The sequence below is a fragment of the Phacochoerus africanus genome, chromosome 12, assembly GCF_016906955.1.
Source record: "Phacochoerus africanus isolate WHEZ1 chromosome 12, ROS_Pafr_v1, whole genome shotgun sequence".
NCBI lineage: Eukaryota > Metazoa > Chordata > Mammalia > Artiodactyla > Suidae > Phacochoerus > Phacochoerus africanus.
Genome location: NC_062555.1, coordinates 49,471,922 through 49,496,168, shown reverse-complemented (window position 1 = coordinate 49,496,168; position 24,247 = coordinate 49,471,922). Strand labels below are relative to the sequence as shown.

At 43.7% G+C, this 24,247-nt stretch overlaps 1 protein-coding gene across 1 annotated transcript in view; it reads right to left on the bottom strand.

Moving 5' to 3' along the window:
* MRC1 (mannose receptor C-type 1) overlaps positions 1 to 23,992 on the bottom strand; it is a 119,300-nt gene extending 95,308 nt beyond the window's left edge. The window contains 3 exon segments of the mRNA XM_047755025.1: positions 4,056 to 4,229; positions 8,726 to 9,127; positions 23,817 to 23,992. Of these exon segments, the coding sequence (XP_047610981.1) occupies positions 4,056 to 4,229; positions 8,726 to 9,127; positions 23,817 to 23,877 (637 nt within the window). The 5' untranslated portion in view covers positions 23,878 to 23,992.
* Positions 23,993 to 24,247: the final 255 nt, after the last annotated feature.

The window sequence follows — 24,247 nt, the reverse complement described above, 5'->3', positions numbered from 1 at the left end:
GTAAGTTAGCAACTGATGTTGAAAGCTAAAATTGCAAACTACAGAGAACTGAGAGAAAGGGGTCTTTTCCTTTTCCTGTCCTCCCAATACTTGAAAATAAATGTCTAAATAGAAGGAAGACATTACAATAAACAATGCAAAGGACAATAAAGAGCATATACTTAAATGTTACTCGGTCAGCAGCTGAGACCTCATCTTCCTGTACCGCACCTGCTAGTTTAAGGTTAATGTAAAATAAAATGTTCTTTTGAAAAGAACACAAAGCAAAGAAAATTAAATAGTTTGGGAAACTGCCAACCCTTTAAGAAAGGTATGGAATGTATAAAATGTGCTTTAAAGGGGTAATGCATATTAAAATCAAATAGAGTTTTAAATTTCTGTGGCCACACCTGAGGCATGTGGAAGTTCCTGGGCCAGGGGGCAAATGGGAGCTTTAGCTGAGGCCTACACCCCAGCCAGGGCCACACCGGATTCAAGCCACATCTGCAACCTACACTGCAGCTTGCGGCAACACCAGATCCTTAATCCACTGAGAGAGGCCAGGGATCGAACCCGCAGCCTCACAGAGACAATACTGGATCCTTAACCAGCTGAGCCCCAACAGGAACTCCTAAATTTCTAGTTATTTTACTTTTACAGTTAACAGGACAAAATATATAATTTGCTTTGTGCGGGGAGCCGAGAAAATGCAGGGACTCAAAAAAAAAAAAAGGAACTTGCCTGATGGCAGAAAAACCTGAAGGCAGGTTCCTAACCAAGGAAGGCAGCTCACCTGAATGGTACAAGCCAAAGGTGGGCTTTTGGTCAGGAAAAAAGCTCACCTGAACGGTGCATGCCGAAGGTGGGCCTCTGGTCAGAATGAAAACCTGCCTGCACGGTACAAGCAGAGGGCAGGCCTCAGGTTACACAGCTCTCATTTTGATGTTTATGGGGAAGAATTGGGGCTTTCCTGGGAAAGCAGTTTCCATGTTTGCGCTGGAGAACATGGATTGTTTCTCTGGTGACCTAGTCTTTCCTGCTGTTTTATTTGTTATTCAGTTTTCCTCAGGCTTTCCTGATTATTTACATATTACTCTTATTTCCCATTCCTATTTTCCTGCGGTGATTTGTGACTTAAGAAAATTACAACAATAGTATAATAAAAATTTCATCCTGAAGGACTTTTCCCCTATTTAAATCAAAACTTAGTTAAAACATAGTGTTTATCTATTAACTAGTTATATAGTGAACTTTAGAGTTAGGATTTTAATGAGGTCCATAGAAGTTAGCCATATCTTATCCCAAAAACCTAGCTGTGAGTTTTGTCTTTGATTTTCAAAGCTTTTTAGTGATAGCTAGTTTAATTAAGTTGGTTTATATTTACCTACACTGTCTCCCTGCCATAACGCTTTGAAGATAAGCACCAGCCTACAAACAAAGTTTGTAAATGCTAAATTCTTGTGTTTTATGGCCTCTTCAAAGTACTCACTAAGTTTAGTTAAGATAAAGATCTTAAAACAGGATGCATAGCTGCTATACCATGTAATAGTTAACCAATGTGCTTTTAACACTGTAATGTAATCTATAGTGAAAAACTGTCTATATAATCATCGACTGTTGCCAATAAAGTTTGAGCAGTCCAGCGCCCTGAAAGAAGGGACAAAGAGGCTGTCTCCGTGTTGTATCCCTCTCCAACGGGGAAGTGCACTCTCCCTGGCCACCGGAGCTGGCCTTCGGCAGCTTTGGAAGACATAAACTGGAAGTAACAAGACAAAAAGTGCATTCTAGAATATTCTCAGTTTATCCCTCCAACACACCTCTCCAAAGTAGTGAGTTACTTTTTATGATTAGTGACTGACCATTTGTCCTCCATGTAACGATTCATGAAATTAAATATTCATCCAACATAGCCTCTGTCAGTATCACCCAAGGGCAGGATGTTACCTTGGGGCCCATGAGATCCCTGGCCCCTCGAAACTCCATGCTCACCGAGTCAGCAAATAACCATTTCTACAAAGTCAAGGTAAAGGGTGCTCCTCAATCACTGAAAAGCAAGTATTGCTTTATCTTAGGGGGAAAAAAAATGCTCATTTTTTTCTTCAGAGAAATAGTCTTCCAATATAGAGTTTAGATATCAATAATGGGATGTCTTCATGGGACTCGAACCTTTGAAGGTTGTTATAAAAGAGAATTATAGAGTGGCTGTACCATTTTTTAAATTTCTTTTTGTCTTTTTGATAAAAGCCATTACTTTTTTCAATTCAAGTCTAGTTGATTTACAATGTTGTGCCAATTTCTGCTGTACAGCATGGAGACCCAGTCATACGTATATACACGTTCTTTTTCTCATACTGTCTTCCATCATGTTCTAGCCCAAGAGACTGGATAGAGTTCCCTGTGCGGGGGGTGGGGGGGAGAGAGAACTACGTTTACCTCACACAAGAATGGGAGAGTGGTTCCACTCTGGACTTGGGAAGCCTGTGAGGTTTTGTCTATATTCATGCAGAACAGAGTCCCTGTACTCAGAACTGAATGACACGGATCTAGGTGGGTAAGCAATTGAATGAATTTTTAGTGAGATGTTTGGGGATGAAAAATCAAAAGGGATAAATAAGCATGACTCTTGGAATTCTGGCTTTAACTGAGCAAACCAAGATTTTATTTTTTTATTTTATTTTATTTTTTTTGGTCAATTGGACTGTGTTTTACAATCCCGCTTGGAATATGGTGATGACACATGGATGGATGGTCCTGGAAGTGGTGGGTGACACTACTGCATTGCAGATGGCCTCGTAACCATCCCAGAACATATCCAAGGCCCTGCCCCAGCACCCACCCCTTGGCAGGACAGCAGTAGAGACAGTTCTAGGTAACAGCAGAAAACAGGAGCTCTGTTCCACAGAGTCTAAAGTGCCAACAGGTCAGGGGAAGAAGAGAGGAGCTGGCAGTGGGAGGAGGATGTGGGGTGATGAGGAAAGGGAAGCAAAGAACATTTCCTTCTCTGCCTTCTTCAGCCCCACTCCTGCCCCCCAATACAGGTGTCCTCTTCCACCCCAACACCGAACCTGCGCCCTGATTCTTTGTTGATTCTTGGATATGGAAAGGATGCCAAGAATTCATATGGCCTCTTCTCATGAATATAATGCAATGCCAACTCTTTTTCATCATCTCAGTAATACTTAAATTTTCATTTTAAAACTACTTCGGGCATAGAAATAACTCACTTCCATTGAAGCTATGGTTAATTAAATGATGTTCTTTTTAAATTTAAATTTAATTTAAATTTGCTTTAGGAATAGTAGCATTATTATCATTTTCACAGTGAGGAGTCTTTTTTTACACTGACACAAAATTTGGAAGCCTCTCATATCTCTCTCTCCCCATCACACTACATGCTGTGGGACTACTGAAATGTTTGATCTATACTTGATCTATGCATTAAGAGTTATAATTTAAGACAGGTAAATCAGGAACTCGTGCTGTGGTGCAATGGGATTGACGGCATCTTGAGAGCACTGGGACATAGGTTCGATCCCTGCCCCGGCACAGTGAGTCAAGGATCCAGTGTTGCTGCAGCTGTGACTTGGGTCACAACTGCAGCTCAGATCTGATCCCTGACCTGGGAGCTCCATATGCCACAGGGTAGCCAGAAATGGGGGAAGAAAAAGAAAAGAAAGAAAGAAAAGAAAAGTAAGACGAATCTTTGGGAGTTTGGGATGTGGCATGCCCATCAGTGGTATTAAATATATATTGCATCATGTACAGTATAAGTTGCCTTAAAGTCTTAAAAAATAACTGACAGTAACAGTAGAATTTGAATGAGAGAAGTAGTTAGTGATAAAACGGGGTCATTTGAAGCAGCCCAGGGCTGAGAATCAGAAGATTTGTGCTCTGGTCTTGAGCCAATAGGGATCACTCCCTCCGCTATAAAATGGGGACCGTGATATCTGTCCAGGATCATGGTGGAGTATCAAGAGAGACTACATGGGAGATAACTTGGAGAAAAAAATGTTCTAGATACATACAAGATCTTCTCACTACAGCGCCCAAATTTTCTTGATGCTAAACTTACTTACATTTCAATGGACAATATCCAAATAGCTTATCGGTGTCATAATCCGTAGTGGTTCCACACCAGAGCCAGCCATCCGATCGCCCAGCCGTCGTGCAATCCGCGTACCACTTGTTTTCAAACTTGAAGGGAAACGCACAGGTGGCCCCGTTTGAGTTGCCCAGGAGCGTGTACATGGCTGGAAAAGACACAGTGGTCTGCCCTGAGAATGTATATGCATCTTTTTTTCTTTTTTAAAGTTTTATTGCAATAGAGTTGATTTACAAGGTTGTGATCATTTCTGCTGAACAACACAGGGATTCAGTTCTACATGGACACACATCCATTCTCTTTCAGATTCTTCTCCCACACAGATTATCACAAAATATCAGGTAGGGTTCCCTGTGCTGTACAGCAGGTGCCCGTTGGCCAGTCATTCCTTATATCTCAGTGTGCATATGCCAACCCCAAACCTGCAGTCCTCCCTGGCACCCCTGTCTCCTTTGGTAACCATAAGTTTGTTTTCAAGGTCTGTTTCTGCTGTGCAAATAAGTTTATTTTTATCCTTTTTTAAGATTCCACATGTAAGTGCTTTCATTTGATCTTTGTCTTTTACTGTCTGACTACCTTCACTCTAGGTTCATCCATGTTGCTGGAAATGGCATTACTTCATTCTTTTTTAATAGCTGAGTAATATTCCATTGTGTGTATGTAGCACAGCTCCTTTATCCATTGTAAATGAATCTTCTGAAGGTTGGCTTTCCAATCAGAAGGTCACTGTAAGAACTGGTCTTACTCAGATCATGCTTGATCCCCCACACAGGGAATTCCTTTGTATTTCCCTTCTCTCTCGACCCCCATCTTTTGCTGGGTATGTACAGTTAGTCCTCAGGAATAACTCTAGTACCCCTTCCGTTCTGCTGTCTTTTGCAACAGATTTTTTTCTCTTTCCTCTCGTGAGCCAAAAGCAGTCAGCTCTATCGAAAACAACTTCGACTTCTGCATTTCCTCCAAATGGAGAAAGGTCATCCTTCCTCTTAGCATCATTGAATTACTGACTTTTTAGATTGAAAAAAATCACTGTGTAACCCAAATACACAGTCAATACATAAAGCCCCTCCCCTCCACTTGAGCCTGTCAACAATGGCTATGAGAAAGGGTAGGAATACTGGCATAAATCTGGAATCCACAACATGGAAAGAAATCACTCAAAATCACTAGATACTATCTATAATCAATATTTATCTTTAAAAAAAAATCTACACAGATGAAAATGGGAAACTCTAGGTTCACCTAGAAAGGAAATTGAAACAAATATAGAATCATTGTTTCGATGTTCCTTTGGCTTAAACCAAAAGGATTAGAGAAACTCAGATTATCATTGACAACCAAACTACTCACATAGCTAAATTCTCCAGTATGTTCAAAGTCTATCTTTTTGGGGATAACTCTCTGGGAAATAATAATCCTCTACACTGAAGCAGTCTTTTGCCACCCGTTGATAGTCAGAATTTTTTCTAGATAGGAATACTCTTTTCCTAATTAAGTTTCATAGATTCTATGACTTTAACAATTCTTTAAAGACATCTTAAACACCATTTAGATACTATAACATTTGTAAAAACATATAGCACAGCACCTAACATAGATTAGCAGCACAAAAGATATGTTACTTACCTCCTCTCCTCTCCTTTGCTCTTTTTTTAAAATTTCATTATATTTATAGCCGGGCAACCATCATCCCAACCCAATTTTAGAACCTTTCCATCCCAGACCCCCAGTCCTTTACTTATTGTCATCCAGTCCACCTTAAAAACTAGGTTTATTTTCAATTCCCTCAAAATTACATTTCTGCCTATTACTTAGCTCTTAGCAACTTTAAAATGCTCTTAGCTTTGGTTTCACGAAGTTACAGGATTCATTTTCCAAAACTTAAATTGTGTGAGGAACACGCTGGATTTGTAATAATTATGCCAATCCTCCTTCATACGAAGAAAACCTGATAAAACAACAGAGGGCTAGGGCACTAAGCCAGCCAAGGAATTTTCAGAGCTCGATTCACTAATGTCAATCAGAGAAGGCTTTTTCAGAGCTAACTCCATTTACTCAACAAAGCACTGATGAGGCCCAAAGAACTAACCAGCCACCCCATCCACTTCACTAACAAACAATGTCACTGCACTCAATTTATTCTCTCTCTGTTGTGGCCCCAATTCAGCTCTTCCAACTCTACAAAATATGATTCTATTGTTCGTTTAAAGTTTTATTGAAGTAGAGTTGATGTCCAAGGTTGTGATAATTTCTGCCATATAACACAGTGATTCAGTTATACATGTACATACATCTATTCTTTTTCAGATTCTTTCCCATATAGATCATCACAGAATATTGGGTAGAGTTTCTGGGCTCTGTAGCAGGTCCCTGTTTAATCCTTGGCTTCAGACAGTTTTCTCCCCCATGTTTTCTTTCGAGAGACAAAGGTTCTACATAGACCCCCCTCTGCATTGTTCTTACTTGTAACATATATTCCAATGAATAGATTCCAAGATCACTTTAGGGGGGTGAGGAGGCTAAAGGAATATTGGGAAGGAATATGCCAAGTCTTAGGAGAGAGAGTCAACAAACCATCTGTCTCCAACCACCCAGGTGTTCATAATAGATCCCTAGGCCCTTCCCCCAATATGCGAACAAATCTAGGTAAGATGGGACCTTGAGATCTGTATTTGTAAGTTCTTCAGATGATTCTTAAGCCTATGAAAGCTCGAGAACCACTGTCCTAAATCCGAGGTATATTTTTTCAAAGCAAACAGAAGACCAGAAAGTGGGGGGCGTGGTGAGGAAGGGACTACAGAACTTCAGCGATTTCTTTTAAAATAAAATGAGAATTCCAATCTCTGAGCACCAGTCCCGTGTTGAATTCCTCAGTTAGAACAACTGTCCCATCAATGAAATTTGACTCAGTCAATTTGGTTCACCCTTGTTGTCCCCTATAATTTGCCATCAAATTTCTCCTACAATGTTGTGCTACTTAGGTTGACTCTTAGCTGCATTGTGTTTAATAAATGGCTTGGGATAACTTTCTGGGCCCTCCCTCTCCCTCCTCTTCAATTTTTTTTTTTTTTTGTCTTTTTGCCTTTTCTAGGGACACTTCTGTGGCATATGGAGGTTCCCAGGCTAGGGGTCAAATTGGAGCTGCAGCTGCTGGCCTATGCCAGAGCCACAGCAACTCGGGATCCGAGCCGCATCTGCAACTTACACCATAGCTCACAGCAACGCCGGATCCTTAGCCCACTGAGCAAGGCCGGGGTTCAAACCCGCAACCTCATGGTTCCTAGTCGGATTCGTTAACCACGGCACCACGACGGGAACTCCATCCCTCCTCTTCAATTTGCACTCTCTCCTCCTCTTTATTTAACATAGAAGGAAAGTGCAAAGCTGACAGGTCATCACCACGTAAAGAGCTGACCCTGACACTCTATGTTACCGCCATATGCTAAGTTCCACCCATTGTTCAGCCTCAGTAACAGAGCAATTTTGGAAAAAGGTAATCTCTTGCCCCACAAGGCAGGCTCTTTCTCTGACCTTGAGGTCATTCTAGATAACACTTCACAACAACCAAGTGTCCAAACCCGGAATGTGGTCATAACATCATCTGACACAAGAAGCCTTTGTCAAGGGCTTAGGATCTTTTTTGGTTTTGTTGTATCTTTCTCTGTGCAGCCACCAGAGAATGAAATTTGGCCAAGATGAGAGAAGACCAAATACTCTGATGTTATTTAACCTTCAGGAGCTGGAGGAACCAACCGCAAAGAAAATGATTTTCTGTCCCACTGGTGCTACCACTTTCTAAAATAATGGACTGAACATGCTGTTAACTTATAAGCTAATTCCTCAGCTTTTCTAATTTTCTAATCATTACAGTCTCTAAATACCCATAAGGCAACAGATAAATTAGAAACATTTAGGAACTCAAATCATCAAGATTTCATTTTATGCAACCTGAATGGTTGAAAATGTTGTTCCACAGATGATCTGTTCGGGGTAACTTAAACCGAAGCAAAAGAAACATCTTGGAGTTCCCGCTGTGGCTCAGCAGAAACGAATCTAACTAGCATCCATGAGGATGCAGGTTCGAATCCTGGCCTCGCTCAGTGGGTTAAGGATCTGGTGTTGCTGTGAGCTGTGGTGTAGGTTGGAGACGTGGCTCAGATCCCATGGCGCTATGGCTGTGGTGTAGGCCGGCAGCTGTAGCTCCGATTAGACCCCTAGCCTGGGAACCTCCATGTGCCGATGGCATGGCCCTAAACAAACAAACAAACATTTTGTTAATTTCATTTATCACTGCAATTATACAATGTTAGATGGAGGACTTGGGGTCAAAGATGATAGTGAAAATTCATTTTGAAAAACTGTAACCCATTGTTTAAAAAAGTCTTAGCAAAAGTTAAAAGAAATGTTTTCCATTAATTACCAAAAAAACCCTAAAATTGCATTCAGGACTTTTTACCATATTTGTTTATACTGCCATGTTCTCACAGAACACAGTATAGTTCGAAACACAAAAGTCATCAAGTAACATTTCTAGTACAGATGAAACAAGAATATGCTTATTTTCTTGAATAAGTTTCCAACCAAACAGATGAGAAAGATTTGACAGAAAGGCAAAAAAAAAAAAAAAAAATCCACGCTCCTTACCTTCATAACCTCGAGAGCATAGATCATCTGTGGTTCCATAAACCTTCCATCTGCTCCATAAACCGGATCCCTTGTAAAGCATAATATTCTTTTCTTGTCTATTGCCATAGTTAAAAAATATATCTTCTCCCTTGATTCCCAAAAGCGTGTCATTTCTGCACTCCCATTTCTGAAATTCACTCTTGGAGTCACAGGCATATAGAGTGACGGGAACCCAGTCGGTTTTTGAGGGCACCCCTAAGCACAATTTAAAGGCAACACTCATAATCTGAGATTCAGACACCCAGCGGAATTTCTGGGCCTCATTGTCCTGGTTGCAAACTGCAGTTTGGACTGAACTGGGACTTAATGCTTCCACACAGCGCTTGTGATCTTCATTGTATATCAAAAACTGCCTAGTGTCTGTTGAAAAAAAAGAAGAAAGAATGGTTGCATAAGTGGTTACATACAACAAAGACAACATTTTAGGTCAAAAGTGTCTGGTGTTTCCATTTCCCGAAAGACCTCTCATCATAGGAAAAGGGGTGAAATTGACTTTGCCTGGGCCAACTCAGCTCCCTCCGGTGGAAGCGGGGGGCTGAAGGTGGAGAGAGTCTGGGTTGGAGGAGCCTCTCTTGGGGAGCAGTAATTGGCTGGACATCTTCAAGTCATGGCCTCGTTCAGACAAGGAACCTCACGAAAAGACTTAAATGCCTTAAATGTGCATGGGATTGCAGCAGAGTCAACAGAAAAGGTAGACAGCAAGGGAAGAAATAACCCCCATCTGAGAAAAGCAAGTTTGGGGATGAATACAATAAGCTATCAAATTAAATACGAGTTGATCCTGGAAGAAAATTTTGAAGTCTGACTCTCCCTGTCCCTCTGTGAGGTGGATGAAACTTGTGCAGAGGGATTCTAATCATAGGATGGGGAAGGTTTTTTGCATTTCAAAAAATTTTATTTTAGGAAATTGTACTTTCATTTAATGGCCAGCAAATCTGTGAACCAAATGTTTTCTGGGTGGCCCAGATCTGGGCAACCGAAGTTTTTTGGCTTTGTTTTTGTTTTTGTTTTTGTTTTCCCATCCAACTATAGGTAACAAAGATCTTTCATGTCATTGGCACATTCAATCTAACCTTTTTATAACAAAAAGATACAAAAATGCATTTGAAAGTGTAAATTCTTTTTTTTTGGCCGCACCTGTGGCATGTGGAAGTTCCCAGGCCGGGAATCGAACCTGCACCACACCAGAGACCTGACCTATTGCAGTGACAACAGCAGATCCCTAACCGGCTGCAACACAGTGGAACTCTGAAGTTGTAACAATTTGTGACGTTTGCAGTGAAGGTTGAATAAATATACGTTTTTATATCATTTAAGGTAATATTTATCAGAGCAACTTCACAAATAAGAATATCTTTTTTGTACTTTGAGGCTGGTACTTTATTTTATTTTATTTTATTTTTTATTTTTGTCTTTTTGTCTTTTTTTCCAGGGCCGCATCCATGGCATGTGGAGGTTTCCAGGATAGAGGTCGAATCGGAGCTGTTGCTGCCATCCTACACCACAGCCACAACAACACCAGATCTGAGCTGAGTCTGCAACCTACACCATAGCTCACGGCAACACCGGATCCTTAACCCACTGAGCGAGGACAGGGATCGAACACGCAACCTCATGCTTCCTAGTTGGATTCGTTTCCACTGCGCCACGACAGGAACTCCCCAAGGGGCTGGTACTTTAAATAAACATGTATAGATGATTTATGCTTATAGTATGTAGCTGCTAACTGGCAAAACTCAACTTCCTCTTGCAAAAAAAGAAAGAAAGAATAAAAAAAGCTGGTAAGCATATTTTGTTCTTTCAGTCACAACTGAGTTCATATTTGATCATGTAAAGGTTTTTCTTTTTCTTTTAACTGTCATACCCCAGGCATGTGGAAGTTCCTGGGCCAGGGGTCGAATCAGAGCTGCAGCTATGGCCTATACCACAGAAAAGGCAACACCATATCTGAGCCACTACACCACAGCTTGCGGGAACACCAGATCCATAACCCACTGAGCCAGGCCAGGAATCAAACCCACATCCTCATAGATACAGCATCGGGTCATTAACCCACGGAACCACAACAGAAACTTCCCTTTTGTGTATTTTTTAATAGACAAATGAAAAGAACTATTTTGTTTTTGTGGCGCAAATATAAATTAACACTTTTTGAGACGTTTGACTGAATTCCTTTTCCTTAAGTGGTTCTTTCAAAACAAGCTGGTAGAGTATTATAGATGTTTGAGGGTCTGGCTAACTGAGCTTGCTCGTTTTTATTACAGTTGATTTCACTTCAATTTATTTTTAAAATTTATTTTGTTGAAATATAGGTGATTTACCATGTGTAAATTTCTACTGTACAGCAAAGCGATTCAGTTTTTCATATGTACACATTCTTTTCTTTTTCAAGTTCTTTCCATTATTTTGGGATTTCTTTCTTTTTTTTTTTTTTAGGGCCTCACCTGCAGCATATGTGAGTTCCCAGGCTAGGGACTGACTAGGAGTTGCAGCTGCCAGTCTACACCATGGCCAGAGCAACACAGGATTCTTAACCCAGTGAGCACAGCCAGGGATTGAACCTGCATCCTCCTGGATACTCTAGTCATGTTCGTTACCACTGAGCCACAACAGGAATTCCATTTCCATTATGGGTTTGGCTTTTGTTTGTTTGGTTTGGTCTTGGTTTTGGTCCTTTTGTCTTTTTAGGTCCGCACCCACAGCATATGAAGTTTCCCAAGCTAGAGGTCCAATCGTAGCTACAGCCACTAGCCTACACCACAACCACGGCAATGCAGGGTCCAAGCCGCAACTGTGACCTACACTGAAGCTCACAGCAATGCCAGATCCTGAACCCACTGAGTGAGGCCAGGCATCAAACCCACGTCCTCATGGATGGTAGTCGGCATTTGCTATCTGCTGAGCTACAATGGGAACGCCTATTTCCATAATAGTTTATCTCAGGATATTGAATAGAATTCCCTGGGCTATGAAGTAGGACCCTGTTTATCCACTTTATGTAAATAAGAATTTGCATCTGCGAATGCCAATTGTACTGTACAGCAAATCGGGTCATCCCAGTGAAATTATCAAAGAAATCATGGTGCCACTAAAGCACTTTCACAAGCCAAATGCTGTTTACTGTTCTCGGCACCCCTGTGGGGTTAGCATCACTTACACTCTGAGATCAGTCTTGGACCATCAACTTAGAGGTCATGATAGATCTTTGCCTTAAGAGTTGAAGTTCTCCTCTGCCCTCTGTTCTCTCTATGTTCTTGGCCATGCTTCTTAGAGGCCTCTTGCCTCTGTCTTGCCTGGGTTCCTAATTCAGTGCTACTATGAACCCCTGCGGTGCTCCCTTGGCTGGGTTCCTCATTTCTGCTGGTTTGATTTCTTGGAATCGGGCCTCACTAGCTCCTGAACATCTGCTTCTGCTGGCATCTCTGGAGCTGACTCTGTCCACAGAACATTCACTGTTCTGCCAGTCTCCTCTCGCCTAGCTGAAGGCCTTCCCAAGACTGATCTTGGTGTGGCAGAATGAGTAACTCTACGTGTTGGGAATAACTTTAAAATGTTTATGTTGTTCATAGTAAAACCCATGGAAGAAGTAAATAGAATGTTCTCAAAAAAGCAGTTACTCTGATAATGTACCACACACAAACATAAATCGTCTAATCTAAAAAGGTACTGAACTCTGAAAATGTAGACTCAGCTATATTGCCCTCTCCATTTAATTCAGGTTGGTTATTCCACCATTATTTTCTTATCCAGGCCTACCTTCCACATTCCACGTAGTTTTGCTCACTACCATCTCAAATATAAATCCATCTTCCACCTCCTGTTTCAGCCATTTGATTGTATTGCTGAGTGGTCAACACGCATTAACTGTCTAAACTCAGTCAACAAACCAGTTGGTAAGCAGCCATTTAAGGTAAGGGGCTTGGAAGTCTTTATGCATGAGTAGTGTCCTCTTTCTGAGGTTTTTTATACTTGCTTGATTTCTATTTCATGCCCTTAATTTTCATTGGTAGTCCCATCTTAACTTTACTCTAAATGGCACTTAATGAGCAAACATCCAATATTCTCTTTTCCATTAACGGCACCATCAACCATCCAGATCTATAAGCCAAAAACCTAGGACTAATCTAGATTCCCAGCTTTCCTTCACTTTCTAGGACAAAAGTAGAATCTGTTGGCTTTACCCAAAAATATGCCATGATGGTAACTCTTATGTGCAAGACTGGCTAGGTCATGGTATTCAAATATTTGGTCAAACACCAGTCTGGATGTTCCCATGAAGATTGTTTTGAGAGGTTTTTTAAATCAGCGGCCTTTTAGGAAAGCAGATAACGCTCTCTACTCGAGGTGGGCCTCTTCCAATCAGTTGAAGGCCTTTAGAGAAAACAGACTGAAGTCCCCTGAGGAAGAGGAACCTCTATCTCCAAACTGCCTTTGGACCTGAACTTCAATATCAACTCTTTCTTGAGTCTCCAGCCTGCCAGCCTACTCCTGTAGATTTTGGACCTGCCAGCCTTGACAAGTGCATGAGCCAATCCCTTAAAATAAATATCTCCCAAAAGATATTGATAGATGAGAGATAGAAAGATAGATGAGAGATAGAGAGAGAGAGAGAGAGAGGGAGAGAGAGATGATTAGGAGAGAGATAGGTAGGTATATAGAGGTAAAGTGAGATACACACACACACACACACATCCCACTGATTCTATTTTGCTAGAGATCCTCAACTAACACATATATCCCAATCCATTTTTTCTCTCCATCCACTGCCACCACCCCATACCAAGCCGCCATGGTCTTGCTCTGATCTTTCTCTCTTTGGAATGACATCGTCAACCAAGATAACACCAGATCTCCCAGTTTCTCGTGTGAGATGGGCTTAATGTGTCACCTGACTCCAAACTGCAAAACCTACCTAATGCAATGGAAGGTGTCTACTTAGCTATAGAAAAGAGACAGACTTCTCTCTGATTTTGCAATCTCTTTAGCAGATTACCAATGCAGACTACATTCTTCTTGAATACTTATTCAGTAATAAAATTATTTTCTTTTTCTTCTACTTCCGTGGAGAGGTTTTATCATATATATTTTTGGTTCCATCCATGGCACAAAGAAGTTCCCAGGTCAGAAAATGAATCCATACCACAGCAGTGACCCAAGCCATAGCAGTGACAACACTGGGTCCTTAACCACTAGGCCTTTGGGGAACTTCTGGGGAGGTTTTCCAGGTTGGAAGAGACATTGTTTTTTATTCCATGTCTTCCCAAGTTAAGACCCCTCAAGAATACCACAGCCCACAGGAACAAAACCCTCCAGTCTCTATGTCACTGTTCATGGCCAGCCTGGCTGTCTCCTGCCCTCACGTCTTCCCAAGCTCACTGTCACTCACCACTTTCCAGCCACAAAGCCTTTCTGTTCCTCAAGCATTTTAAGTCATTTTCACTTAGGAAATTTCACATTTCAAGTTCCCTCTTTTTCGAACTCTCATGAATATTCCAACTCAAGTGCCAACTTCTTAGTGGGCTGACTGTCCTAATTTTACTCTTTTATTTTCTATGTAATATTCATAACCATCTTGAAATATATATTTTTAAAAATTCATTGACTTATGCTTTGTGTCCCTCCTGGAATGTACATCCCCTGAATAGAAAGACTTATCTTTCCTGTCCAGTGCTAGAGTCTCTCTCTTCAGAGCATAATAGCCTCCCAACAAATATTAGTTGAATGAATAAAAGAAGCATTATTAAATCTGAAGCATCTCCTGACCGGTAACCCAGACACACTGTTTCATTTAATGTCTGATTAATGATCAGGGGTCTATTTCATATGATTTTTCCCTTGAAAGTCTGTTTTTACTGAAGCACAATTTAATGTCTGATTAATGATCAGAGGTCTATTTCATATGATTTTTCCCTTGAAAGTCTATTTTTACTGAAGCACAATTTATAAATGTTTATACTCATGAAAGGAATACTTGGAAGTGAAAAGCTTCTATTTTGATACAAACTTATCTATTCTTGTTTCCTTTATTTATCTTTGCCATTTAGGAAGCAGTGCAAGTTTGATATAGCTTTTGCCAGACAATACAAGGAAATGTAAAATTATCTCTTTATGGTCCGGCCTGCATACATTATTTTTCTCCTTAACTAGTCGACATGTAGTCTTGCTTTTATCACTGTCCCCGTGCAATGTCTCTGATCTAAAATGTCACACTTCTTCCTCTGAAAGTGTTTCAAGACCTTGACCGAAAGGCAGCTTGGAGCCTTTTGGCCACTCTGAACCAGACTGCTGTTGTAATCTGGATACACATTCCATTTCGTTTTCTATGTTAGAGTTTTCGTGACAGAAATATTGCAAAGCTGAACCAATGAGGACAGATGGCACTTCCAACATCAGAAATGGATCTACGGAATTGAGGAGACCCTCCTTCCCTATTACCAATCTCAATCTTACTAATCGCACACTGATTTTTCAACAAATAGATGCCAGGTGCCATGCCAGTGACAATGCAAAGACAAACCCCACCACACACAGCCTGCACTTTAAGGGCAGAAATACCAAAGGTCAAAAAACATTTCAGAAGGAAGCAAGAAGTTTCAACCCCAAACCTCAGGTTAAAACAACTGAAAGAGTTCCCCTGGTGGCTCCGCAGGAACAAGCCTGACTAGTATCCATGAGGGTGCAAGTTCGATCCCTGGCCCCGTTCAGTGGGTTAAGGATCCAGCATTGCTGGGAGCTATGGTGTAGGTCATAGATGCAGCTCGGATCCCAAGTTGCTGTGGCTGTGGTGTAGGCCAGCAGCTATAGCTCCAATTTAACCCCTAGCCTGGGAACTTCCCTATGCTATGGGCGCAGCCCTGAAAAAAACAAACAAAAAAGAGAATGAAACCTAGATAGCCAATATCACAGGTATGAATGTTCTTCTGAGCACATTTTAACAGTTTAAGATTCTAACATTGAGCAAAAGTAATTAAATTTCTAAACTTCCTTGGAAAGCAAGTTATTAAAGGACGCTCTGGAGCTGTCATTGTTATATATTTACTTAAACATCTTTAGGCTTTCCCTACTATCAATAAATAAAATGCCAACGTGAAGACATAAAAGTTAATAACTTCTGGAGCTTCCTGGTGGCCTAGCGGGTTAAGGATCACCATGGTCACTGCTGTGGCACATGTTCGATCCCTGGCCCTGGGAACTCCCACATGATACAGGCACGGCCAAAAAAGTAAAAGAGCTAATAATATCTGAAAGATAGAGAAGCTGGATGAGAGGAAAACTAGCTGGTATTTTGTAACAGATGCTGCCAGAATCATTTCTTTGTGCCTTTTGCCACTTCAGTGAGGACCAGCCCCACTCCCCAGTGGAAACACCACATCTCTGGACCTGGGGGCATCTTCTGGCCATCAGAGCCCCCTTTGCACACTGCGAAGACCAGAACAGTCAGAGAACTCAAGCCTCCTAGGAGCAGCCCTTCACCAGTGACCAATGCATCGTGAGAAGTAAGAGTCCCATTGCTTTGCACCATGGGTGGGGCAACCCTGAGGTCCACATTCCGTACTGTCACCCCAGCAGCCAGCAGGCCTGAGCCACAGCAGTCCACAGGGGTCCCTGGCTCCTTAACCTACTTGTACCAGTCGCTTCCCTTCTGGTCTCATGTCCCCACGCCTCAGCTGGTCTTCCCCAGAACTGGCTTTCAAATCAACAGCTTCACTCAAGTCATTGTCAGAAGCCAGCATCGTCAAGCCCTCCCAAGGAAGAATCTGTCCACTGGCCTCAGTGAACAAATGCAGAACCACATATGTATCTCCAAAGAAATGAAATTAAGTAGAAACTCGATTATTTTTTAGGCACCTAGTATATGCAAAAAAGAAAGAAAGAAAGAAAAAACATGGGAGGTCCTGTTGGGGCTCAGTGGTAATGAACCCAACTAGTACCCATGAGGATGCAGGTTCAATGGGTTTGATCCCTGGCCTCGCTCAGTGGGTTAAGGATCCAGCATTGCGGGGGGCTGTGGTGTAGGTCACAGATGTGGCTCAGATCCCGAGTTGCTGTGGCTGTGGTGTAGGCCAGCAGCTGAAGTTCCAGTTCAACCCCTATCTGGGGAACTTCAATATGTCTCAGCTGTGGCCCTAAAAAGCAAAAAAAAAAAAAAAAAAAAAACCCAAAAAATGACCAACCAAACCAACCAACCAACCCAAAATACTCTACACCAAGTGCTGGGGGGAGGGAACATCTAGGAGCTCAGTCTTAGCAGCAGAACTATTGAACAAGGGAATAAAGGAAAAATCGAGAATGATTTTACTTTCCCCTTCATCCATTCATGAAATATCCAGAGAAAACTCGTCATTTAAGTCCCTGCATTTGGCTATGTTGGTGGGGGGTGGGGGGGGTTGAAGGAGGACACCAATATGGGCCGTGACCTCAAGAAGAAAGTGGAGGCCGGAAGAAGAAATTCTGCCAACTTCCTGCCTCCCTCTCTAAAGAGATGAGGATCTGCATCCTTCCTGGACTCCCTCCCATCTCGGGAGCTTTCCCTAAGCCTGCTGGTCCCTTACCTGCATCCAGGATGCCCTCTCTCTGCCCCCCCAACCATCCCCCCCTTTCTCTTCCGTCTCCTCAACCTCAGAATGCCAGCCTCCCCCGCCCAGTTTCAAGCTAAACAAAACATGTAGGTAAGAAGCTGATGCTACACAACTTTTTTTCTTCCACTCATAACCATGCTAACTAATCAATACTTTTTTTTTTCTTTTAACAGCTGCACCTGCAGCATATGGAATTTCCCAGGCTAGGGGTCGAATTAGAGCTGCATCTGGGACCGACGCCACAGCTCACAGCAACACCAGATCCTTAACCCACTGAGCAAGACCAGGGATGGAACCAGCATCCTCATGGAGACCACGGTGGGTTCTTAACTCACTGAGCCACAATGAACCCCACAATTGGAGATACACTCCCAGTCTATCTGATATGTTCAACTGAAAATGACATAACCGGAGCCCTACTGCTCCCTGGCTGTGTGACCTTGGTCAAGTTTCAAAACTACTCTGTGCTATCATTTCCCCATGAAGAATAAAGGGGAAATCACAGGACCTGTTGGTTGTTGGGAAATCTAAACAAGATCATCTAAATAAAGCTCTGAGCACAGTTCCTGATATAGAGAAATTGCTTGATACATGTTAGGGTATTCTTATCATTCATTTGGGGAAATCGGTCTTAAAGACAGTGTGAAAGGACTCAGAACAGGCTAAAACCAGAAAGAAACAAAAACGGAGAGAGAAACAGTTGCAGCAGCCCAAAGAGAGGGCCAGAGGGCCAGAGACACCAGAGAAGCCAGCGTTTCCAACCTCAGAATTCTGACAGGGGGTGTGATATGTTCTGTGGAGCCAGCCAACTGGCAATTGAATGCAGGTTCCACCATTCCCTCGCTGGGCTGCCTTAGTGGAATGAATCCTTCTAGCTTCCCTTCCCTCGTCTGTAAAACGAGAATGCTCTTTGATAGAGTTTCCATGAATTTTCTTTCTTTTTTTTTTGTCTTTTTTTGCTATTTCTTGGGCCGCTCCCGCGGCATATGGAGGTTCCCAGGCTAGGGATCGAATCAGAGCTGTAGCCACCAGCCTACGCCAGAGCCACAGCAACGCGGGATCCGAACCGTGTCTGTGACCTACACCACAGCTCATGGCAACGCCGGATCGTTAACCCGCTGAGCAAGGCCAGGGATCGAACCCTCAACCTCATGGTTCCTGGTCGGATTCATTAACCACTGCGCCACGACGGGAACTCCCTCCATGAATTTTCTAAATGAGATGATATACGTAAATCACATCGTTTTACTGATAACAAACACTCAAAGGTTACGGTGCTCCCGTCCCATCGCCAAGCGAAAAGTCGGAACAATCTGATACAAATGGAGGAACGAAGTCCCTCCGACACACGCTTAAATGTGCATAAACGAAGCACACCTATGTCTTTCCTGATCACACACTCCAGCTGCTCGAGTCTGCCTATTCCGTAGCCTCGTAGCCACAGGTGCAGGTCCAAGGGCAAGGCGTAGCTCTGGCCCCTGCCCGGCTGGCTGCCTTCCCAGCCGCCTGTGGTTTTTGCTCACACAGTATGAGGTGGCACGTAACACCCACCCACCCCCACCTCACGGGGTTGCTGTCGGGATCTGCTGAAGGATCTGAAAGCAATTAATAAGGTGATGAAGGATCTGAAAGGGCTCTGTGACCTTAACTTGGTTTATAAATAGAAGAGGTTGTCTCAGAATGTCTTCCGTGTCTGTGTCAATTCCTCTTGGAAAGACACGGGCTTTCTTCCCTCCTTCTCGTCTCACTTTTCACTCCATCTAATTCCCACCCGTTCCCTCCAGGGACAATGTAATCCCACGATGTTTCCATCGAACAGTGCCTGATGGTCACCAAGAGGCAAGATGACCTCGTCTCGTGGTGACCTGAGGTCCACTCCCTCTCTGCTATGCAGATACCACTTCAGAAGCTGCTTTCCTTTTGTTCATCTCCCCTTTGGGCCTCTGTGACCTCCGTGTTCTCCCTTAGAACTCAAGATCCAGCTTCAGAGACCCGGTCTCAGGGTCACTGTCATCACTGTGAGCTCCGGCTCCCTTTGAAGACATAGGTCCTTGTCTTTAACTGAGTTTGAGCATGCTTGATTCTTTAAAGCTCACATTTAAACAGCGGTGACTCTTCCCACCTAGAAATTAGGCCCAACACCCTCAGAAGGCACTGGGACGTCCCCCAACAAAATAGCTGTCTTCATGCCTCTATCTGCAATATCTTACATCCAGAGATGTCCATCTCCGAATTATAGAAATACCAGAGGTTCTTTGGACCAATAAGAAGAAAACAGACACATATAAGAGTCATGGAGAAAAAGAAAGATATTGAAAACTTGGTTTTGCTCGACAGCATTAGGAAGTGTGTCTTAAATCTGGTATCCCAAATGAGTCATACGTAGAAAGGAAAACATGAGAGGCTAGAAGTCAAGAAAAGTAGAAATAGTATAAGGAAAATTTTATGAAAATGAACACTACTAAGGGAACGCGCAGTGGGCAACTGTTCCTTGAAGAAATCCTGGATTGGTAATTAAACCAACTGGTCATTGAGCAAAAACTGCACTGCTTCTGTTTAATAGAAAGAACGCGCCCCTGGAAGTCAGGAGTCCTGAGCACACAACAGGTTGTGCCACCAACTCGTGAGACCCTGGAAAGCTCACTTCACCTCTTAGGACCTCACCTTTCTTACCTACAAGACGAGGAGACTGGAAGCAGCAGGAACTGTGCAAGGGATCACATTCACTCCACTGTTTTTTTCATTCTCACCAGCCAATGAGAGCCTCTCGAGGCCTCTCTTCCCAACTCTGTGGCATCACATTGGAAGTTTGACACCAACCGTGGGTGGGAGTCTTAACACCACGGAAACCTCTCCTTGCCACACTTCAGTGCCTTTTCTCTTTGAGAACCCTTACATTCACCAACACCCCATTGCCTGTAAACCAATTTCAAGCGAAACCTCTGTGTTTGAGCAACTCTTGCTGTACCTCCACCATGACTGTATTCCCCATTGAGGCCCAAATGTTGACAGTGAATGCAAGTCTTCCCCTAAAAAGATGGCAAGAGTGAGAAGAGCGAGCTATGCTCTGCTTGGCCTCCTGGCCCCCTGGGGCAGATGATGTAGGAGGCCCTCAGGGAGGGAGAAGAGAGGGTCCTGGGTTGGAAAGAAACCACAGGAAGCAAGGAAAACTTTCTAGGGGGGTTAATTGATGGGAGTTGAGGAATGGGGTACAGAGAGTTTGTACATCCTTTGTTCTTCCACTAAGTAGTTGCTCTGCTTTTATCCAGACATCTCTGATCATGTGCCACATGGGCCAAGAAAAGGTCAAATAAGAAAGAAAGGCTCTTGGAGTTCCCTGGTGGTGCAGCAGGTTAAGGATCCAGCATGGTTACTGCTGTGGTCTGGTTACAGCGATGGCACAGATTCCATTCCTGGCCCGGGAACTTCCGCATGCCACAGTCTGGCCAAAAAAAGCAAAAAAAAAAAAAAAAAAAGGATAGGCTCTCAAATTCATTAAAAAAAAAAATTCTAGAAAGGGTACCCATGTTTTTGCTAGTTGGTTTTGATTCTTTAAGTAAACAAGTTCCAGCACCCTTCTGCTTCTCCCATGGTTGTGTCTATGAAGAGGAAGCCATTCATCAGAGCAAGGCATCCCACTGTCTCCAGGAGGGGGGAAATTCCTAAGCAAGGTGAGAAATATTTTTTTGCCCCAAAACATGAAGAGCAAGTATAAAGAAAATCAGAGGCTGTATGTGTGCTCCCCAGGATGATAGCCATTAGCCCTAAGGGTCTACTGTACCCTTGAAACAAGGTCAGTCTGAACTGAGATGTGCTGTAAGTACAAAATATGCACCAGCGTTTAAAAATTTAATTTAAAAAAAATGAACGTAGGAGTTCCCTGCGGCCTAGTGGTTAAGGACCTGGTGTTCTCACTGCTGTGGCTCAGGTTAGATCTCTGGCCTGGGAACTTCCACATGCCACAGGTGCAGCCAAAAATAAAATAAAATAATAATACATCTTAAGAAAAAGGGAGCATACTTTTATTTATTTATTTATTGTCCTCTTGCCTTTTCTAGGGCCACTTCCCACGGCATATGGAGGTTCCCAGGCTAGGGGTCCAGAGTTGTAGCCACCGGCCTACGCCAGAACCACAGCAACACAGGATCCGAGCCGCATCTGCAACCTACAACACAGCTCACAGCAACATCGGATCCCCAACCCACTGAGCAAAGCCAGGGATCGAACCTGCAACCCCATGCCTCCCAGTCAGATTCGTTAACCACTGCACCACGAAGGGAACCCGGGAACATACTTTTTAAAACATGAATGTAGAATTATCCTAATAAGCTTTATATTGATGAAGGTGACTCATAATATTTTGGCTCTATTAGGTTAAATAAAACATATTTAAAAGATCAAGGTCACCTGTACCTTTTTAACTTTTTTTTTTTTTTGTCTTTTTGCCATTTCTTGGGCTGCTCCTGCGGCATATGGAGGTTCCCAGGCTAGGAGTCTAATCGGAGCTGTAGCTGCCGGCCTATGCCTGAGCCATAGCAATGCAGGATCCGAGCCGCGTCTGCAACCTACACCACAGCTCATGGCAATGCCAGATCGTTAACCCACTGAGCAAGGGCAGGGATCGAACCCGCAACCTCATGGTTCCTAGTCGGATTCGTTAACCACTGCGCCACGACAGGAACTCCCCTTTTTAACTTTTTAAAATGAAGCTGCATAACACAGCCAGTTATGTTTCTATCAGACTGTGCTGGGTTACAGTCCAGGTCTGCAATTGTTCGCCAGCATCTGTTTGAAGACTTTTGGTAACAGGGAACTTACTTAAGCAGACCATTCGGTGACAACACAGCTCTGAGATTTGCACTGGTCTTGGTTTTAATCTTTGAGGTCATGAAGAATATATGAATCCTCTTGCACGAGGCGGTCTTTCCAGGTGAAGACCAAGGTGATGGTCCTCCCACGCCCGCCCGGGGTTAGGCAGACCCTCCTTACTCCCCGAGGGCATGCGCACTGGAGCCAGGACTAAGGTAAGAGATCTCAGGCTCCATCCAGCCTCTTTCCTTGGCACTGTTGCTAAGGAGACTTCTCCTTTACATGCCCACTGTATTGCTCATATCGGATCATTGATTTCTACTGGAGGAGGGATTAAAAAAAAGTCACTGCTGGGAGTTCCCGTCGTGGCGCAGTGGTTAATGTATCCGACTAGGAACATGAGGTTGCGGGTTCGATCCCTGGCCTCGCTCAGTGGGTTAAGGATCCGGCATTGCCTTGAGCTGTGGTGTAGGTCGCAGACGCCGCTCGGATCCCAAATTGCTGTGGCTGTGGTGTAGGCCAGTGGCTACAGTTCCATTTAGACCCCTAGCCTGGAAACCTCCATATGCCACAGGTGTGGCCCTAAAAAGCGCGCACGCGTGCGTACACACACACACACACACAAAAGAGCTTCTGCGCAGAGGCTTGGTGCAAACCCTTCTCCCTTCGCTCATGTTTTTTTAAAAAAATCTCTACCACTTCATGCTCAGAGCGAGCTGGCCTTTGCTGGGAAGCCTCCACTGTCGGGGGTGGGGGGCCCACTCAAAGGGAGTTTCTGTTTTATCCATGCCTTCACTGCTGCCTCCACCATGACAGCAGTGCCTGGAGGGACGATGGCACAGGCTGGGCACAGACAGTGTTTGCCCATGTAGGTGAAATGAAGGGGAACGGGGGAACCGCAAATTCCAAAGTTAAAAATCCCTTCTAGCTCGTCTCAGAAGAGAACTGGGAATCAAAATGCTTACAGGCTCTCTTCCTGCTATGGGTAAACAGGTGGAGTCTAGAGAGGTGGCAAAGAGAGACTCCAGAATGTCTTTGAACATTTGAAAAGCTCTGGATCTGTGCCTCCGTCCCAGGAATCAATCAGTATAAACAACTCGGAATACAGAGAAGGAACAATTTAGAACACAGATAAAAAGAAACATTCTAGCCCCAAACTCTAGGCGTGATGAAAATGGTTGTTCACAGAGAAAAAAAAGAGATGAGTTATGAAAATCTCATGGAAACCCTTTTGGGGGGTGGCCTGGGATCTTGTTCTTAGACCGGCAATGACGAGAGACACCAGCTCTACCCTCCTTTAGGCCAGAAACACTTAGAAGGCACGCGCATTGGGGGTTCGATAGAAATTGAAAATGACATAGCACCGACCACAGAGGAAACCGCTCTGAGAAAAAGCAGGGGAAGGACAGTGGGGACAGAGGAGGAGGAAGCCAGGGTTCTGCGGGGTTCAGGGCAGGCAGCCCCTCTGACCTGAGAAGCAGGTGTTTGTATCCTGGCCAGGGAAGCAAGAGGAAGGTTTTTGCAGAGCTGGGGGTTCGGGGAGCTCTGCTACCACCTCACCAGCACGTTGAAAGGACCCATTTAACACTGACCCCAAAGGGATGGGATGCCATAGGCTCCGGGCCCCAAATCCGAAGGCTTCTACCTTAGAGTCAACTTACCCAAGAGCTGCAGGGCAACCGGAAGGAAAGAGAGGAACGCCAGGCACGGGGACAGCCTCATGGCCCGAGCTGGTCCTTTCCTGATGCTGGTGAAGAGAAGGGAGTTGGGGAACCCAGGCGGGGACCTCCTCCCTTCTCAGAACTGCCCTGCTGAAAAGAAGTGAGGAGGAAGCTCTCACTTTTAAAGGGCTTCTGAAATTAGGGAAAACCTCCAATAAGGAGATATCCTGTCACATGAGGGTGGTTGGAAAAACAGGAATTCAAAAGTTACAGCTTTGCTTTGTAAGCTAACTTGGGAGGAGAACAGACGCAGAGGAAGGGGAGAGAGGGCATGTGTGGGAGAGGGATGAGGAAGAGGGGAGGCAGGAGGGTGAAGGGGAGCCATCAGGAGCCCGGCTGGCCTGTGGGGACGGGGAGAGGTGACCCAGCAC